Here is a 17,118-nt window from a genome sequence, read left to right on the forward strand (position 1 = left end):
ATCTGTTGTGAGAACGGAGCTGAGAACAGTTTTAGAGATGATAGAGGACAGCTGCTTTTAGGATTAAGGACTGAGTATGAAATAGCGTTACTACCACAGAGTATGGTAGCTCTTCAGGATTAGTTCATGGGTTGGTCTTGGTCTCGGTACCCTGCACATCTTATCACAATCCCTGCATGAAAACCACACCGGTGAAACCAAAAGGCAATTAAAATGCAAAGCATTGCCACAAATCTAGTATGTGAAAGGACAAGAGCAGATGTTAGTGTGGGGTATGAAGTAAGCTGTGGTGAGTGTGGGGTATGAGGTAGGAGCTGTGGTGAATGTGAGGTATGAGGTAGGAGCTGTGGAGAGTGTGGGGTATGAGGTAGGAGCTGTGGAGAGTGTGGGGCATGAGGTAGGAGCTGTGGAGAGTGTGGGGTATGAGGTAGGAGCTGTGGAGAGTGTGGGGTATGAGGTAGGAGCTGTGGAGAGTGTGGGGTATGAGGTAAGAGGTAAGATCTGTGGTGAGTGTGGCGTATAAGGTAAGATCTAAGGTGAGCGTGGGGTATGAGGTAAAGGCTGTGAGTGATTGTGGGGGATGAGGTAATACCTGTGAAGACAGTCCAGTATGAGGTAAAGGCTGTGTGTGAGAGTGCTTGGAGAGGTGACAGAGCTGTATAATAATCCTATACCTGCTGTTTCTACAGAGTGTAGGGCAATGAAGTCCTCAAGTGCTCGCTCTGCGGCAGCACCGCGTCCCTCGGGATCCAGGAGCCCTGCATCCTCACGCCGTAGCAAATCCCCGGGAGCAGGTACAGACCCCAGCTGCAAAGGCCTATGGACAAAAAAAAAGCACTACTGGGGGATTTAATTACATTTTGTGTTTACCCACAGAGTTAAAATCAGGAACATTCATGGCTCCACAGTCATATGTAGTCTTTATTTGCTTAAATGTACAGGGGAGCATTAGATGTTCAGTTATGCAGCTGTTTTTGTGTAACATGGAAACAAACACCTCAGTGATTACTGCCGTATTCCAGTCTTTTTGGAATTTTGTAATTTAGGCTGAATTATTCACAGGTAGATTTTAAGTTTTATGGAAAAGTCACACTAATACACTGCTGGCCTGCAGTATGGATGTTCCTTTCACAGCGTTTTCCTTTGAAAACCCGCTGTGACTCATCATGGATCATCCTTAGTATAAGACGGTTTGGCTGTGTTTGGTTTTGTCCTACACGCTCTGCTTTGTAATTTTGACTGTAACAGATCTCTTCTCTCACGTCATGGTTTTGGTCATAGACTTTGCCAGACTGTTGCAGACCACATCCCTCTGGAGATGAAACGCTCTCTCTGTAACGAGTCAGGGTGTCACTCTCTCACTTCCCCATACACAGCACTGGTGTTCAGAGGTTGTTCTGTGGCAGCGGACTTCAGCCCTGTGTGAATCATGCTAAGCTCTCTACAAAATTTTTGTTTCGTTGCCGCATCAGAAACAGCTTCCCCATTTCACCCCATGAGTAAGGGATACACTGTCACAGTCTGTGACTTATCGCCTTAGCGTGAGATATGTTTATATCAGTCAATTTCATAGGTGTCTAAAATTGGAGAGGAGCTCAGAATACCTTGAAAGCGCTGTCAGTGAAATTTACAGTAGTGCTGAGTGTGACATCTGCAGGGATGTAGTGACTGCTTTGAACGTGTTAATCAAAGGTGTGACTCGAACCGCGCTCAGCTACACGAAGATCTAATAATAACTATCCACACAATGCCTCTTTCTTTCTCTCTCTCTCTCTCTCTCTCTCTCTCTCCCTCCCGCCGTGCCTCTCTCTTTCTCTCCCGCCCGCCGGGCCTCTCTCTCTCTCCCTCTCTCTCTCTCTCTCTCTCTCTCTCTCTCTTTCCCTGCTTACTGGAAACAGTGAGAAGAGCAGGACAATATTCTGCCAGTTGCTCTCCAGTCCGATCCCCAGGTAATCCCTCCTGTAGTCTGTAGTCACAGTTCTTTTTCTCCCCGTCAGAGTCTGTGCCCTCACCTCCTGTGTAAGTGCTTTCTTACAGTCCTAACACCACACCCACTGCCCCTGAGAGCTGTCCCTGTTGTATTTCTGTTTCAAGGGTGAGCTTTTACACATCAGTGCTCAATCAATGAGCAGTTTACCATAGTTTTTAAAAAAAAAGTCCCATTCAAAGTACCCTTTATACTTGTTTTAGTACACATCCATTGCTTAGTTCAAAGTAAAAACTGTTAGTAACCGGCATGGCATGGCATGAAGGGTCTGTGCTGTATGCCACAGACCTGTTCCACACACACTGATTAAGTAAATGTTGTCGTATTGTTGAATTAGGGGATCCAAATATAACCTTATTGTAATCAAACTGACTTCACACCATCCATGATTTTTACAACAAAGACAAATGTTCCAGTCGCTGCAGACTGAGCAAGTCATTGTGAGGCGGGATAAAATGAGCTCCCCCTGTCTGTTTGTTTTGGAATTACACTTTGACTACACCCAGCCTGACCCTGCCGATTGACAGTGAATCTGCTTCCAAGAATATTAGCCTATAGCCTTTAAAATGCCTGAACTGGGATAATGGACACTTGCAGGTAATTTGAGATGTTCTAAATTGTCACCCTGTTTGTGGCTTTGGTTTTTTTTTTTTTTTTTTTTTTGCATGGATCATGCATTCTTTCCCTTCAATAGCTATGTATAAGCACACATCAAAGTTTTTCAGATCTCTGTCTGGAAAATTGTATGGCATTAAACCAGCCTTTTTTTATATCTGCTGTATTGGTATTGATTAATAATTTAACAAGAAAACATCTGAGATCAATACCCTTAGCAATATTAGTATATTAGTAGGGATGGATCAATAGAGTGCTTTATATGAATTCACCACATGAGAAGTCTTTCCTGACTCCTTTGTCTGCAGTACCATCTGCAGCCTGTGAGACATTTTCAGTGTAGCTATGTTTCAGTTAAAAAAGGCTTTCAGACAGAATAGCGGGCAGCCCTTTGAGCAAACTGCGTGTGAGGGTCTGAGTGGTGCCAGGAGGGCATATGCGGGCATTGCCTTTTCACGCTAGGTTTGCCAGGGCAGGATTAAAAACAGCGGGCTCACCCTGCAAAGGGGCACCTTTCCCTGTTGCTGTGGAGACAGCCAACCTGGCTGTGACCCAGGGGTGATGGGGCTGCCCCCTCTCTCCCCTCTGTTCTGCTGCTCTGTGTGAAAGTGAATGAAAAATATAAGAGAGGATGCACTTCTAAGTGAGCTTTCAAACAGCAGTGTGTCAGGGTGCCCTGCTTCTGTGTGTGTGGAAGCAAAGTAGCCAGAATGCAGCAGAGCAACAGAAGCACGTATTGAATTCAGTTGACCACCTTCATTTTCATTTTGTTTCCACAGAATCAATTTTACATGGTTTATCTCCACTTGTGTGTATCTCCACAGCAATATTCAGTTAAAAGCAAGGTTACACTTGGAATGCACACAATTACCACTGTAATATTTATTTAAAAACAGAGTTACATATTGGACATCCACTAGTTCCACACAGGGTCCTTCAGTACAAACGATAGTCTTTTCTTTCAAAATGCAGGCTCTCAAACAGTGCTGGAAGAATTGCCTTCTATAGAGTATGCAGCGGTTTCATAGAAATTGTTCTTGTGCCCTTATTGTACATAGACAGAGGACTTTGGTCTGGTTGACAGTTAGACTCCAAAGCTAGGGTCTTTGGAGGACCACAGTACCTGAAGGGGTTGAGGATCAAGGTTGAAGATGCATTCTTTGCTCTGACGTCTCCCTCTTCACAGTTTTAAAAGGAAAATGGTAAGTATGGAATTGCTGTGCCTCCATTAGCTACTCTACTCACTGTTCCTTCTCCATTCCAGCCAATGGAACCCCTGTCAGTCAGATGTCCACACCCAAGTCCACAAAATCCTCCAGCTCCTCTCCAACCAGCCCTGGCAGTGTGCGCAGCCTCAAGGTAAGACCATCCACCAGAGGGCGACACTGGCAACAGGGCAGAAATCACACCAGGTTATGCGCTAAGGCGGTGGGCAATGACAGTACCACAATGCATGCTGGAGATGTTTACTGTCCCCCACACAATCAAGTAATCAATGTGTGCACGCGTGTGTGTGTGTGTGTGTGTGTGTGTGTGTGTGTGTGTGCGTGCGTGCGTGCGTGCGTGCGTGCGTGCGCGTGTGTGTGTGTGTGTCTGTGTGCGTGCATGCGTGTGTAAGAATTTCACATTTTTAGCACCTTTTCAATGAAATAAAGGATATTATTTAGATAGCAATGCTGTTGGCCAAATTTCACAGTGAAGTAGTAATCTTCAGCCAGATGAATTTTGCCATTGTAAAAGCAGCTGTACATATGCTCTTCTACATAAACTACAGCTCTTTGTTAACATTTTTAAGGATGTGTTACCTGAGCATATTGAGATCATCTTGTGAGAGGACTTTGTGAAAGAGTAATGGAGCGGTGCGCTCTGACCAGGGCTGAATGTCATGCTGTTTAATGGAGTATTTCTTAGCAATTCAAAGGACCACTGTCTTCCAAATAACAACAAATTATTCATAATTTCTCCATCTTCATGGATATGTGCAAGAGTAAGTGGTCCAGTGGTTCATCCTTTGCACCTTCAATGGCTGTTCTAGACTGTAGCTTATTTTTGGCCCACTGCAGACACCACACAGTGTACACACTTCACATTCACTGTTTGCTGACCTGCTTCTCTATGGTAAATCCTGACCATGTATGAAACTACTGAGATTTTCTTATGTTTTCTCCTCTGTGTCTTCTTTTTTGGTTCTGCATTTTAAAGATTTCAAACTTAAAGTGGGTCAGAATTTCTATAACTTTTCTGAGGAGCAATGAGGCTGAACATTAACTCAGCTGTCTATGTAAAACAGTTTTTGAATACATATGACTGTTTTGCTGTAGTTAGCCTGCCTGGTCGACAGTATTTGGGGCTGTTTCGCCCAAACACAAGAGGGGTGCCACCAACATATTTCTGTAACAGATGGGTGGCGTCTGTAGAGTAGATGAACTACATGAGGGGCAATGACTATGGAGCATTCAATCACATTACTCAAATATAAAAAACCCTTCTGTTTATCATGTCATGCCTAAATTGACCAATCAGATGGAAGTACAAAAGCCAACAGAGCTTGACGGCCAACACAGAGCCACCTGTCTGCATGCGGGGGGGCTGGACTGTCATTTCAGATTTTGTGATCGCTGTTCTTGTGATGGAGACTGGCACCTATTGGAACTTGCCACCAGCTGGTCATTTGGCTCGCTGTCTCTCGGGTGTTTCTTTTAAGAAGGTTTCCCCCTAGGGTGGGACCCATGAAGGGTTAACAAAATTGAGTTAGACAGTACCACACATGCCATTTAAAATGTTTGCATAATGTCCTTTTGAACCAATCAGGGATGCCGCACACCCCTCCAGCCAGATGCTGCCACAGCTCGAATTGCACATGGCAATCAGGTATACAGTAGAATACAAGACAATACAATACATAAACCCTTTAGTGTTTACACATCTATACAACTACATGCCCCCGACATTATTGAATACATAGAGCATCTGCTAAATGAATAAATGTAAATGTATACGCTACCTGGCTTTGTTTCCACTCTGATGGTGGTGTTCCATCTCTCCAGATCTCTGCTCTTCACAGCTCCGCCTCCAATGTGAATGGAGCTGCAGATCAGATCGGTGACCTGAGCCTAGAAGGTACGTGCACACCCAGCCCTGTATCTCCTCCCTGCAGCTTAGCTCCCTGCACAACGCTACACTCTCCAGTTTCATTCCTGTACACAGCTGGCTATCATTTCTTTACAGCTGGCTCTTTTACAGACATTTTCCCCAGTAAACATGTCTCGGCGGATCTGCAGCAGACCCTCTTTAGGCCTTTAAACAGTGGTGTTCACACAGAGGCACAGTCCGCAGCCTCCTGGTCCCGGTGTTCGTGTAGTCCCAGCGCAGTATATTAGCCGGCTGCTGTCATTCCGCCAACACGGTGCATCTACAGCGTACACTGCGGCTGGCCTTGCGCTCCCTAAACCCGGTCTCTCTCCAGCAGTTAATGGGAACAGATGCCTGTTAGCCTCGGCCATCCTGGACAAATACAAAGTCGGGAAGGTTATCGGGGACGGAAATTTCGCCGTTGTGAAGGAATGCGTCGAGCGGTAAGGCCATTTAAGGATTTCAAGGTTTCAAGAAAAAAAATCTTCACCAACCTGCCAACAGAACAGTAACGATAAAATGGTGTTGACTTGTAAATAGCACTTTTTAGCGTTTAAGTGTGTAATAATTTTAACACGTTTAGAAAAGGTCCACTGAATTTTTAGATAAACATGACGCTGATCGAGTCAAACTATTCAGCATACTGGCCTGATCAGTGAAATGGTGTTATTCTGTTTGCAGCTTATCTACCACAGGTGTACAAGTTAATTACAGTGTAACTGCATTTGCTGCCACAAATCATAAGCTGTTGCTAACAGTTTAAATGAACACAGAGACACTGATGTGTCATTCCTGTCTAATTAACTTAGGGAAAATTTAGAAAAAAGCAATGTATTTAACGCAAGAAGTAAAAAGAGGGAAAAGCAAGACACTTTTCCTGTTACTATTTCAGTACCGTTTCTGTCGCACTTTGAGGCATTCTCAGTTTTGTGTGGCAAAACTGAACTCAGTGTGGACTGCTAGGGATAAAAATTTTGAAAGACGTTGAACGAGCTCCAGTGTCACGGAGAACAAGTCGGTAATCCTGTGTTGTCTCTGTGGCAGGTCCACGGGGAAGGAGTTTGCCCTGAAGATCATCGACAAGGCCAAGTGCAGCGGGAAGGTGGGCGAGAGGCTCCACAGATGACCTCACATCTGAAAGCGGCTACAGCGGGTTATCAGTTAAAACCAGGATTAGCAACCCTTTGTGTCTGTAATCTGTTAATTTTCCTGCACCAGATCAGGAGCGCTGAGTATGTTTTATTCATGTGTTTATTCATCCAGATGAATTATTATTCACACAAGCTGGCGTGTGTATAATGAGACGTCTGTGACGCCGTTTGACCTCCAAAAGCAGCCTTCATATGAAGGGTCCATTATCCCGCGTCTTGTTAAAATCCGGTGTGATTAATACCCCTTCATTTGGTGTGACCTTTAGTTAGATATCATAGCTGTCTGAGAAGGTTTGGCGCTGAAAAATAATGTGTTCAGAACTGTATTCACCGCCACCGATACAGTAGTTTGGCAACGTGCGTAATGCTCTCTAAAAAGGTTCATAGGCTTGCGTCACGAGGAAGCCTTTTGTCCTCATCATTTCATGGGAGAAGGCAGTAATCACATAACCATGTTAAAGCAGCACAGAGACCCCAGCCAGCTGGATGAGACGAACCACTGCATCTCAGTGCAGTATGCAGTGTAGTACAGTGCTGCAGAGCCAGTGAATGATTGACAGACCTGACAGCATCTTCTGCACACAGGAGCACCTGATTGCGAACGAGGTGGCCGTGCTGCGAAGGGTTAAGCACCCCAACATCATCATGCTCATCGAGGAGGTGGACACGCCCACCGAGCTCTACCTGGTCATGGAGCTGGTCAAGGTGAGTTCAGTCACTGACTCTGCCTGGCCATGGAGCTGGTCAAGGTGAGGTAACAGACTATTCTCTTCATTCTTATTGCTTTACTGGTTTGTATGACAGGTGTTAATAACGGCTTATTGTTATTGTTATATGATGTTATTTCACTGTTATTTTCTGCAGGGTGGGGACCTGTTTGATGCCATTACCTCCTCTACAAAGTACACTGAGAGGGATGCCAGTGCCATGGTGTTCAACCTGGCCGGAGCCCTCAAGTACCTGCATCACATGAGCATCGTCCATCGTGACATTAAACCTGAGAACCTGCTGGTGCGTACAGTCCCTACCTTGGCCATACCCTGTCACCTGTCACCTGTCACCTGATGCGTGGTGTATTGATCAAGGGACCTCTCACAGTGTACATATACACGTCACACTGAGCAACGAGCCACTGAGGGCTTGTGGGAGTTGCAGTCCTAAATCACATTGTATAATTATGTGATGTACAAATTTCTGTCAGCAAAAGACACTGTGCAAAACTGAGGGTATGTGAAATGTCACCGTGTCTGAGTGGATCTGTGAAGGCGTGACTATATTAAGTTCTAAAGGTGTGTGAATGGGTCTGTGAAGGTGCTGGCTCCGTTATGTACCACAGGTGTGTGAGTACCCTGACGGCACCAAGTCTCTGAAGCTGGGGGACTTCGGACTGGCCACCGTGGTGGAGGGGCCACTGTACACGGTTTGCGGGACGCCCACCTACGTCGCCCCCGAGATCATTGCTGAAACTGGGTGAGGGAGGTGTCCGCAGGGGGGTCTTAAGGGAAAAATGATTGGAATTTCTATGGCTCGGCTGTCTAATCTGTGGAAAAGAAATGGCAATGAGGAAAAGTGTGTCTGTGATTTGAGTTTTAACATGAAAAGAACAATAAGCTGTAGGTATGCTGTAGTATGCTGGCAGTATGCTGAATACGTTACATTCTGTGACTGAGGTGTTTTGAATAGGTTCTGATTTGGGTCTGTTCTGTTCTCATGCGCTGTCCCGCTCTTCTTTGGATCACAGATACGGGCTGAAAGTGGACATCTGGGCGGCTGGGGTCATCACCTACATCCTGCTCTGTGGCTTTCCCCCATTCCGCAGGTCAGACTCATCACCTCGTGTTTAAACTGGAGACATGACTCACCTTTTCTCAGGGGTGTGCAAAGGCATTCTTTTGTATATGTTGATGTTGTAAATAATGGCGGCAATAAAACATGTTGCATCTAATCATACAATTAGCAATTAGCACTCCTCATCTCTATGATCTATCCCAATTACACATGACGAGCTGCACCTGCCCTTTCCCTGCATGGGCGCATGGCGTGACTAGATTGCCGAACACCGATGATAGCCAATCACTGACTGGAACATCTGCTCCTGTTTATTTAGCACCTGGCACTTCACATGTTATCCTTGTGTCTGCCATAACATAGAAGGATGGAAAAGACATTGAGCATTATTTGGCAAGCTGAGGTTTTTCTCTCGATCCAGTTAGTCCAGCTGTAAACACCACCTCCCCTGCTGTTTTCAGATTCATACCAGCTCCGTGTGTTTTGTGTAATCTTCGGCTATAAAATTCAGTGCTAATTATGCCTCTCCCAATGCGCTGAGTGTGTTTGCAGAGCACATTCAAACAGTCATACCAGCTGTGATCGTGACAGAAAGGATCACCTTGCCTGGGAAAATCTTATCAGCTGTGTCTTGTGTGCCTTCTAGAGCTGGCAGTGGAGCATTTAGGACATGATTGACAGTGAGCCCTCTGTGTGGCTCTGAGCCCCTGCAAAGGGCATGCGGTGTCACTCAGCAGAATTCCTTCCCACGATGCAGTTCTTTCCCTCAAGCTTGTGTCAGTGCAGGACCCCACAGACCCTAGGGTGGGAATCTCGCACTTTTCGGCTCTGAGACTCAACTGGACGGAGTCAGGCGCTCCAGTCTCTGTACAAAACACTGTACTGTATCGATCTGTAGTCTCATAACATTTTTAGGCTGTGACCAAACACTTAAACATTATCTGTTGCATGGAAATGGTTGGCTTGAATATGCCATGTGTAGTAGCTTGCTGAATTTGTTTTCTCACTGAAGGGAGTAGGCCTCAGACAAATAAGGACTTAAAAATGCAGGTAAAATTATAACTCAATCTGACTGTTACTGATTGGGGTATTACTCAACCATTGTTGTTAGCATGAAAATTAGGTGTATATATGCACATGCGCAAGGTCAGTAAAAGGTATTAAAATGTAATGACACTGAATCACAGGGCCATTGCTCTGCAGAATATATCAGTGAAACAGCCTATTACTATACATGATTAAAACCTCAGCCAGCACATCATAGACATGCGAGGCGTATCAGAAATGCCTCTTCATGCATGGACTGCTACTCTAAACTATATGGTTTGCTGTTGAGTGCTGACGGGAAATTGGAAAGGGTACAGCTGGAGGCTGGATAATGAGCTAATGTGTGAGTGGGGGATGGGACTGTATGAATAGAAACAGGCGTGTTAACAGAAATGAGTGCGTGTGTGCACGTGTGTATGTGTGTGTGCTTGGGGGGATGGTATCTGTATGTGAGTAAGGAGCGAGTGTGATGGGTCGGTGTGCGTATGTGACAGTGAGGGTGTCTGTTTGAGGGTGGATGGTGTGCATATGTGAACAGCATGTGCCTCTGTGTGTGTTGGTGGGGAAGGGTGTGTTTGTGAATCATTAGTGCCTGCATTCATGTGAAGTGGGCAACACGCATTCGTGAATAAGGGCTGAAGTGCGTGCTGCTGTGTGTGTGTTTGTGCTGTAGATACAGCGCTGAGCGCTGTGTGTTTGTGTGTGTGCATGCACATTTGTGCTGTAGATACAGTACTCAGTGCTGCAGAGTGTGTGTGTGTGTGTGTGTGTGTGTGTGTGTGTGTGTGTGTGTGTGTGTGTGTGTGTGTATGTGTGCGCATTTGTGCTTCAGATTCAGTACTCACACTGGCCGCTCTTCCATTTGCACCGCAGTGAGAAGAACCTTCAGGAAGACCTGTTTGACCAGATCCTGGTGGGGCGGCTGGAGTTCCCCTCCCCGTACTGGGACAACATCACTGACTCAGCCAAAGTGAGTGCTGACACTCCAGGGAGGGGGGCTAATCTCTGGGCCCGGCCGCGCTGGCCGTTTGTCTCCGCTGCTGTGGATTAGAGTCACGCTGTGACGGGCAGGTTGATGAATGGACGACCATGGCGATGATCCAAACGAGCTGAAAATTTGTATTTCCGAGGTGATCAACTCCCCCCGCTCAGGCACGGCCATCACTGGTCCAGAGATGGATTGCTTAATTATCCAAACAGTTAATGTGGTTATTTCTCGCAAATTAATTTCAGCCAGCCAATGGGCAGCGAGTTCGCCGTCGCCCCTGGAAACAGAATTGTGCACCAATGTCACCCTTCTGCAGTAGAAGTGTGCAGCACAAGGACAGGGTGTCTCAAACAGCCATTTTTCTGTAGTCTGTGAATTTGCTGCACTACACATTAGAGGAACAGTGGAGGAATTGTGCTCTTAGTGTGTCACATGTACCGCTTCCCAGGAGCTGATTGGCCGGATGCTGCAGGTGAACGTGGAGGCTCGCTATACAGCGGAAGATGTGCTCTCCCACCCCTGGGTCACTGTGAGTGCTCTCCCCTACACCCCATGGGGTGTAGACTTATACCACAGTCTACACCCCATACCACACCGCACACAATGCACTACACCATACCACAATGTACGCCCACCCCGCCTGACACCATACCCCACACCATACCTCACCCCTCATCCCACACCATAGCCCCACCTGACACTGTACATTTCACATGTCCACATACCAACCCCACCCCACACCTCTCACCCTGTATCACTCCCCACTACCCTCTGTAGGCTTTCAGAGGAACTTGGTTCATGCAGCGTGTTCAATATCTCTTATTAGACATTGAGAGCAGTAGGGTTGTAATGTTTGCCTGTCTGAACACTGCAGGAGGCTCAATGGTTGTCTCCAACCTGAGTAATTGTATGTGTGTGTAAAGGTGTAAATGTGAGCGTGGCTTTATTGAAGGTTGTGCATCTGTGCCCTCTCCAGGACGATGCTGAGATGGAGAATAACCTGAAGGTTGAGATGACAGGTAAACTGAAGCAGCACTTTAACTCCACACCAAAGCAGAATAACGCCTCAGCAGGAGTGTCTGTTCTTATGGTGAGCACTGAGACTAACAACACAGCGTTGCGTAAACACACTGTCACTCTGATATTGCACAGCTTCTCACAAACACAGTCTCCCCAACAGCTAACATCAACAGCTTTGCACAAACACAGTCTCTCCAACAGCTAACATCAACAGCTTTGCACAAACACAGTCTCTCCAACAGCTAACATCAACAGCTTTGCACAAACACAGTCTCTCCAAGTAAGAGCTGATATCACACAACTTCACACAAACACACAGTCTCTCCGAAAACATCCTATACCTTCTCACAAACATATTCTTTCTGACAGCTAACATCCCACAGCCTCTCACAAACTTCCCCAACTAGCAGCAAAATAATCCATCTCCTCCAATATTACACGTAACAAAATTACTTCTCGCAAATACACACTCTCCCACTAGTATAATGTAACACAATCAGATGTACACTCACAGAAATGCTGTGTACGCCGGGGTATAATAATCTTATAAACATTATGCAATTTACTGATTGTTTGGTCTGCCCCATGGCTGAACTCACTCTCTCAACAACATCTGTCTTATAACTGTCTCGTGTTCTGTAATCACCGTGAATGAAGAAACATGTTCAGTTTACTGGGGCAGCTGCATCAAATAAAGGAATTTTCCAGAGGGTCTCAAAAACACTGTGGAAGATGCTAGCATCTGATTGCAAATTCAGTATTTATGGTTCCTGGTCCTGACAGTAATGACATGGACTGAATTTGCCAAACTTCAATACGTATTTCATTGCCACGAGAGGACAAATATGGTCATATAAGCGTGTGACTGTGGATATTGGTTTATGAATGGACTCTTTTTGCCACCACGGTTGTTTCCTACGAAATGTTATCATCCCTCTAGGGTACAGACAATTTATTGAATGTGCTGCTTCTATATAAGACTGATTCTTTTAAATACCTCAGGGATTTCTACTTGCAAAACAACTACTCAGCTGAATGTGTTCATTCTAAGATGGCATAACCCATTGTTTCCAGAGAACGAAGGAACAAGGGTTTATAAAACGAGATCGGACACCGCTGTATACCCTCCTGTGTCAGAATTAAGATGAATCCAATGCGTACTGTGATTCCTGAAGGCATGCAGTAAAAAAAAAGGATATATAATCATCACTTCCAGGATTATTTCAAGACCTGAACCCCACTCCAGTGTGGGTTGGTGAGACACCCCCTCCCTGCTCCCCGACTCAACACAGTCACTCCTGTGTTTCCAGTCCCTCCAGCTCAGGGTGTCCGGCTTCTGTAAATATCCCTTTTGTCTTTTGTCTCTGTCCTTTCAAGCTGTCTGTCTACACAGCATTAGACATGCTGTTCATGACAGGCAGCCCCCTCATTCACTAAGTGTTTTAAGTACAAGGCAAGCCTTAGCTGGGGAAAAACCTTAAACCTTAAAACATCTCAAATCCTGACAGGAGTTTAGAGAGAACAGGGATGAGGGTGATGTATTATGTAATCTACTTTACAGTGTAGAAGAAATTTACTGTAAAAATGTTGTGCTGTGAGAGGTGGTCTACATTTCCCACAGTTCATTTTTCTGCTTACTGGTTTCTGCTGAGAAGACGCGCTAGCATTAGTATTGTAGTATAGTAGCAGCCTGCTGCAGGAGACCTGCAGTGGGCAGAGGGACTGCTAACCAGCTCATGCATTGGGCAGAGAGAGTTGGCATGGTAACCAAAGATCTCTCAGTGTGTGTGTGTTGGGGTGGGGTGGGGTAGGGGGGTGGAGTCAGAGAGTTTGCTGCTACAAATTTCGTTTGACAGTCTGAAGTGTAGCGGGAGAAGAGCAGCCTCCCTCACCCCACCCCGTCTCCACCCCCCATTCCCCCAGCAGTCCCAGGACTGCAGGAAATGCCCCCGAGTGGAACTCTGGGTACACCAACCCCCCTTTCCTCCCGTCCGCTCCAATAACAGCTCTGATGGCTGACTGATCTGAGCCTCTGACTGTAGCAGCCTCCCGCCTGCATGCTTCACTACTACTGCAGTACTGTAGCTCTGTCCCATAGCAGGCTGCAGCTGTGTCCTACAGGGCTGGGACCTCAACCAACGGGATCTCTGTCCGGTTCACCATCTTTCTCACTATCTGCTTCATCCTCCTTCATGCTCTCTTTCTCTCTTTCTCTGTCTGCTTCATCTGCCTTCACTCTTTCTCTCTCCCTCTCTGCCCATTCTCTCTTCGCCCCTCCTTCTCTGTCTGTCTGCATCATTCTCCCTGTCTCTTCCTACGTCTGCTTCAGTGTCCCTCTTCCTTTTTCCTTCTTCCTCTCTCTCTGTCCTTTTCTCACTCTCTCTTTCTCCCTCTCCTCTCTCTGTGTCTCTGTCCTAATCTTGCTCTTGCTCTCCCTCCCTCTCTGTCTTTCAGCTTCAGAAACACTGTCTCCATTCAGCCTCGTTTCATTGTTTCATTAATTCACCTTGCATTTTGTTATATGCTGAATTGGTGATTTTGCGATTTGGTCATTTTCCTTTGTGTCACTTTTTTTTTTTGGCTGAGCGCTGTATTTGGGCATGCTGGGTTGCAGAAACGTCTCTGCCTGTCACTGCTCACCCCGCTGTGTCAAACCGCGCACATTCACACCGCATTTTAAACAGGCCCCGGGACCTAATGCTGTGTGAAATGGTTCCCTGGGACTCAGAGTGGAGCATGTCCCCCTGTTTCACACTGTCACTGACACATCAGCACCTCCACTCGATCAGACGTTTTATGAATTCCAGGTTTCAGCTGTCTCTGGTGGATGGTGTTTTCTGATGTTTCATTCAATTGTTTCATCATTTACACTCCAGCTTTATGTTGGATGATACACAGGAAGACTACACCACATCTGATTACCCATTCAATGGAAACTGGAGTGATTACAGAAGAGTAAATATTTACATTCATACCTCAAGGTCATGGGGGAGTGTTAACAGCACATTGATTTCATATGAAAATATATGGTTTATATTCTAGTCCTACCCTGTAGGGGAAAAACAGGCATTCAAATAAGCAGATCCTGAATGAATGGAATATTAAATTATAGCATCAAGAAAATGACATGTTAGTGAACATTATACAACAATAGTTCTAATTCCCCTGTGATGGACAATTAACCATACATTTTCATTTGAATTTCCCCATTTACAATAAAATTGTTAGGCAAAAGAAACAACATCAAGCTATGATGGAGCTATACTATCACCTAGTGGTAAAAAATGGCATTGCATTATACAAACACTGGTATCAGCCCCAGATGGAGGCACAAGCTCGTGCTGCCTTATAGAAAATACCCTTTGAATAAATCAAAGCACTAGGTAGAGTTACGTTCAGTACATTACTCAGCTGCATACTGTCTCAGTTAATGTGTGGAGTTTAAATGGCCCGAAATCACAAGAAAGAGCCATTAACTGGGCTTGTGTTTGGTACAGTACATGATATACAGTTTCCCAGGGGCTCGTTTTCAAATGCTCACTGACTTTTTCCAGACAAATTACTCTGAAGCTATGTCACATTACAATGATGAACACATGCTAATACGGCAATCACGAGATCCCTACAGTACCTGCCATTCTCCAGAGAATGGCCCTCGGTGCCCTTTAAACATGTATGTACGTGTGGTATTTGTATGTGTGATATTTTTTATGTGTGATATTTGTGAACTGTACCTGTTCTGCTTTGAGTAAGACCAGTCTCTGTCTTTCTGCTTCCCCCCATCTCCCTCACCAATGCCTGGACTGCTCCCCTCTCATTAGCTCCAAGGCAATGGTATGTACTAACACTCACACCGCTGTGCTTTTACCAGTGCTTCACTGTAATAACAGGCTCAGGGAAAATGAGGACTGAGTTTGGGCCACAGGCTTTAGACCATACTGTATATATCAAAACAGAGTCAACAGAGGAGCCTGATCTAATAAGCACAACATACAACATAAATACTGTCAAAACGCAATTGCCTCAATATTAACACAGTAAGAAATGTGTAAGCCCAGTAACAGAGACATCAGATGAAGTATACTGCCTTTTTCAGCCTGCTTGCTGTCAATGGCCGTTCCTCACTTTCCCTCACAATGCATGAGTTACGGAATGAGCTGAGCTGCACAGCCGTGTCATTATGATTTGCTTTGTTTGGGTCAGTCTGTGGATAACGCCACAGTGCGGCCATCTTGCATTTACCTACGTTCACATTCACTGGCTGTCAGTCATTTTTCCAGTGTGGGACTGAAGAAACAGCACACCACTATGAGCACTAGAACAATATCACTGAGTGCCCCAGTCTAGATTTTCTGCTGGTAAGATGGGCCTGGTAGATTACACCCCCCCCGGATCACAGCCGTATGCTTTTGATATGTGAGGAGGAACAGGGTGCTGTTGTCCCTTTCTGCTGTAGATTGACCCCGCCCCCTCCCTCAGCCCACGTGTGAAACCTATTGTGCTGACTGAGTGACTGACAGGTGTGCTCTGTGCCTAGAACACGGCGCTAGATAAAGAGAGCCACGCCCTGCTGGCCAAGCGCTGTCAAGAGTCCCGCAGCGAGACAGCCCTGCCCAAGGACCCGCCCGAGCCCCCCGGCACCGCCCCCGCCGCCCACCCCCCCGCCTCGCCACCGTCGTCCCCTGCTCCCACAAGCGTCCCGATCAGCGCGACATCTGGGAGCGGGGTTGAACAGCCCTGAGACGGTGGGGGGGCTAGGGAAGGGACAGGGCAGAGTGAGTTAACACCCCCCCCCCCCCCCCCCTCCACTGCCACCCCCAGGCCAGCTTACCACATGCACGGGTTCGATGCTCTGCTTCAGCATCTCTCCACTGCGCCCGTCGCCAGCAGACTCTGACAACAACCTCCAGCACTGTCCTTTTACAGATGCCTGTCTCCATTTCCTTTGACATTAGGGGAAGGAGGAAGCTTTTTTATATTTAATTGGCTGTACATCTCTGCGTATGTACACTTGAGCTCCAGAGAGCAAACCGAGCCAAATTTTTGGTTTAAAATCAGTTCTTGAAATCATTATCTGGTGATCGTCTCTTAATTCTGTGTAATCTCTCTTAGAAACTGTGGTCAACCGGAACATACACACATAGACACAGACACAGACACACGGACACAGACGCACACACACCTTGATCCTGAATAAATGTGTATTTCTGTTATACTCTGTAATTTCGGATACAATTCTGTAGGTCTACATAGTTTAGGGACAGAGGGATTGACTTGAAAAATGGAGTTAATTTTACTAGTGAGCATGTTCATGATGGAGATTTGACCATATCTTTGCCGTATTTGCTCAACTCCAAGGCAAAAAATTAAAAATTGTCTACAGGAGGTAT

At 46.0% G+C, this 17,118-nt stretch overlaps 1 protein-coding gene across 2 annotated transcripts in view; it reads left to right on the forward strand.

Moving 5' to 3' along the window:
• The window catches only part of LOC118793151 (serine/threonine-protein kinase DCLK2-like), a 35,241-nt gene extending 18,881 nt beyond the window's left edge, over positions 1-16,360 (forward strand). Inside the window, exons 4-18 of one of the 2 annotated variants that reach the window (XM_036551181.1) lie at positions 690-794; positions 1,899-1,949; positions 3,867-3,961; positions 5,650-5,722; positions 6,072-6,177; positions 6,779-6,836; positions 7,471-7,590; positions 7,750-7,896; positions 8,222-8,355; positions 8,627-8,704; positions 10,594-10,690; positions 11,157-11,237; positions 11,685-11,798; positions 15,550-15,562; positions 16,266-16,360. In XM_036551181.1, the coding sequence (XP_036407074.1) occupies positions 690-794; positions 1,899-1,949; positions 3,867-3,961; positions 5,650-5,722; positions 6,072-6,177; positions 6,779-6,836; positions 7,471-7,590; positions 7,750-7,896; positions 8,222-8,355; positions 8,627-8,704; positions 10,594-10,690; positions 11,157-11,237; positions 11,685-11,798; positions 15,550-15,562; positions 16,266-16,282 (1,289 nt within the window). In that variant the 3' untranslated portion in view covers positions 16,283-16,360. Of the gene's footprint in view, positions 1-689; positions 795-1,898; positions 1,950-3,866; positions 3,962-5,649; positions 5,723-6,071; positions 6,178-6,778; positions 6,837-7,470; positions 7,591-7,749; positions 7,897-8,221; positions 8,356-8,626; positions 8,705-10,593; positions 10,691-11,156; positions 11,238-11,684; positions 13,037-15,549; positions 15,563-16,265 lie in introns of those variants that run through there. The other variant, XM_036551180.1, reaches the window with a different exon arrangement.
• Positions 16,361-17,118: the final 758 nt, after the last annotated feature.

This window comes from Megalops cyprinoides, chromosome 18 (genome assembly GCF_013368585.1).
Source record: "Megalops cyprinoides isolate fMegCyp1 chromosome 18, fMegCyp1.pri, whole genome shotgun sequence".
Classification (NCBI taxonomy): domain Eukaryota; kingdom Metazoa; phylum Chordata; class Actinopteri; order Elopiformes; family Megalopidae; genus Megalops; species Megalops cyprinoides.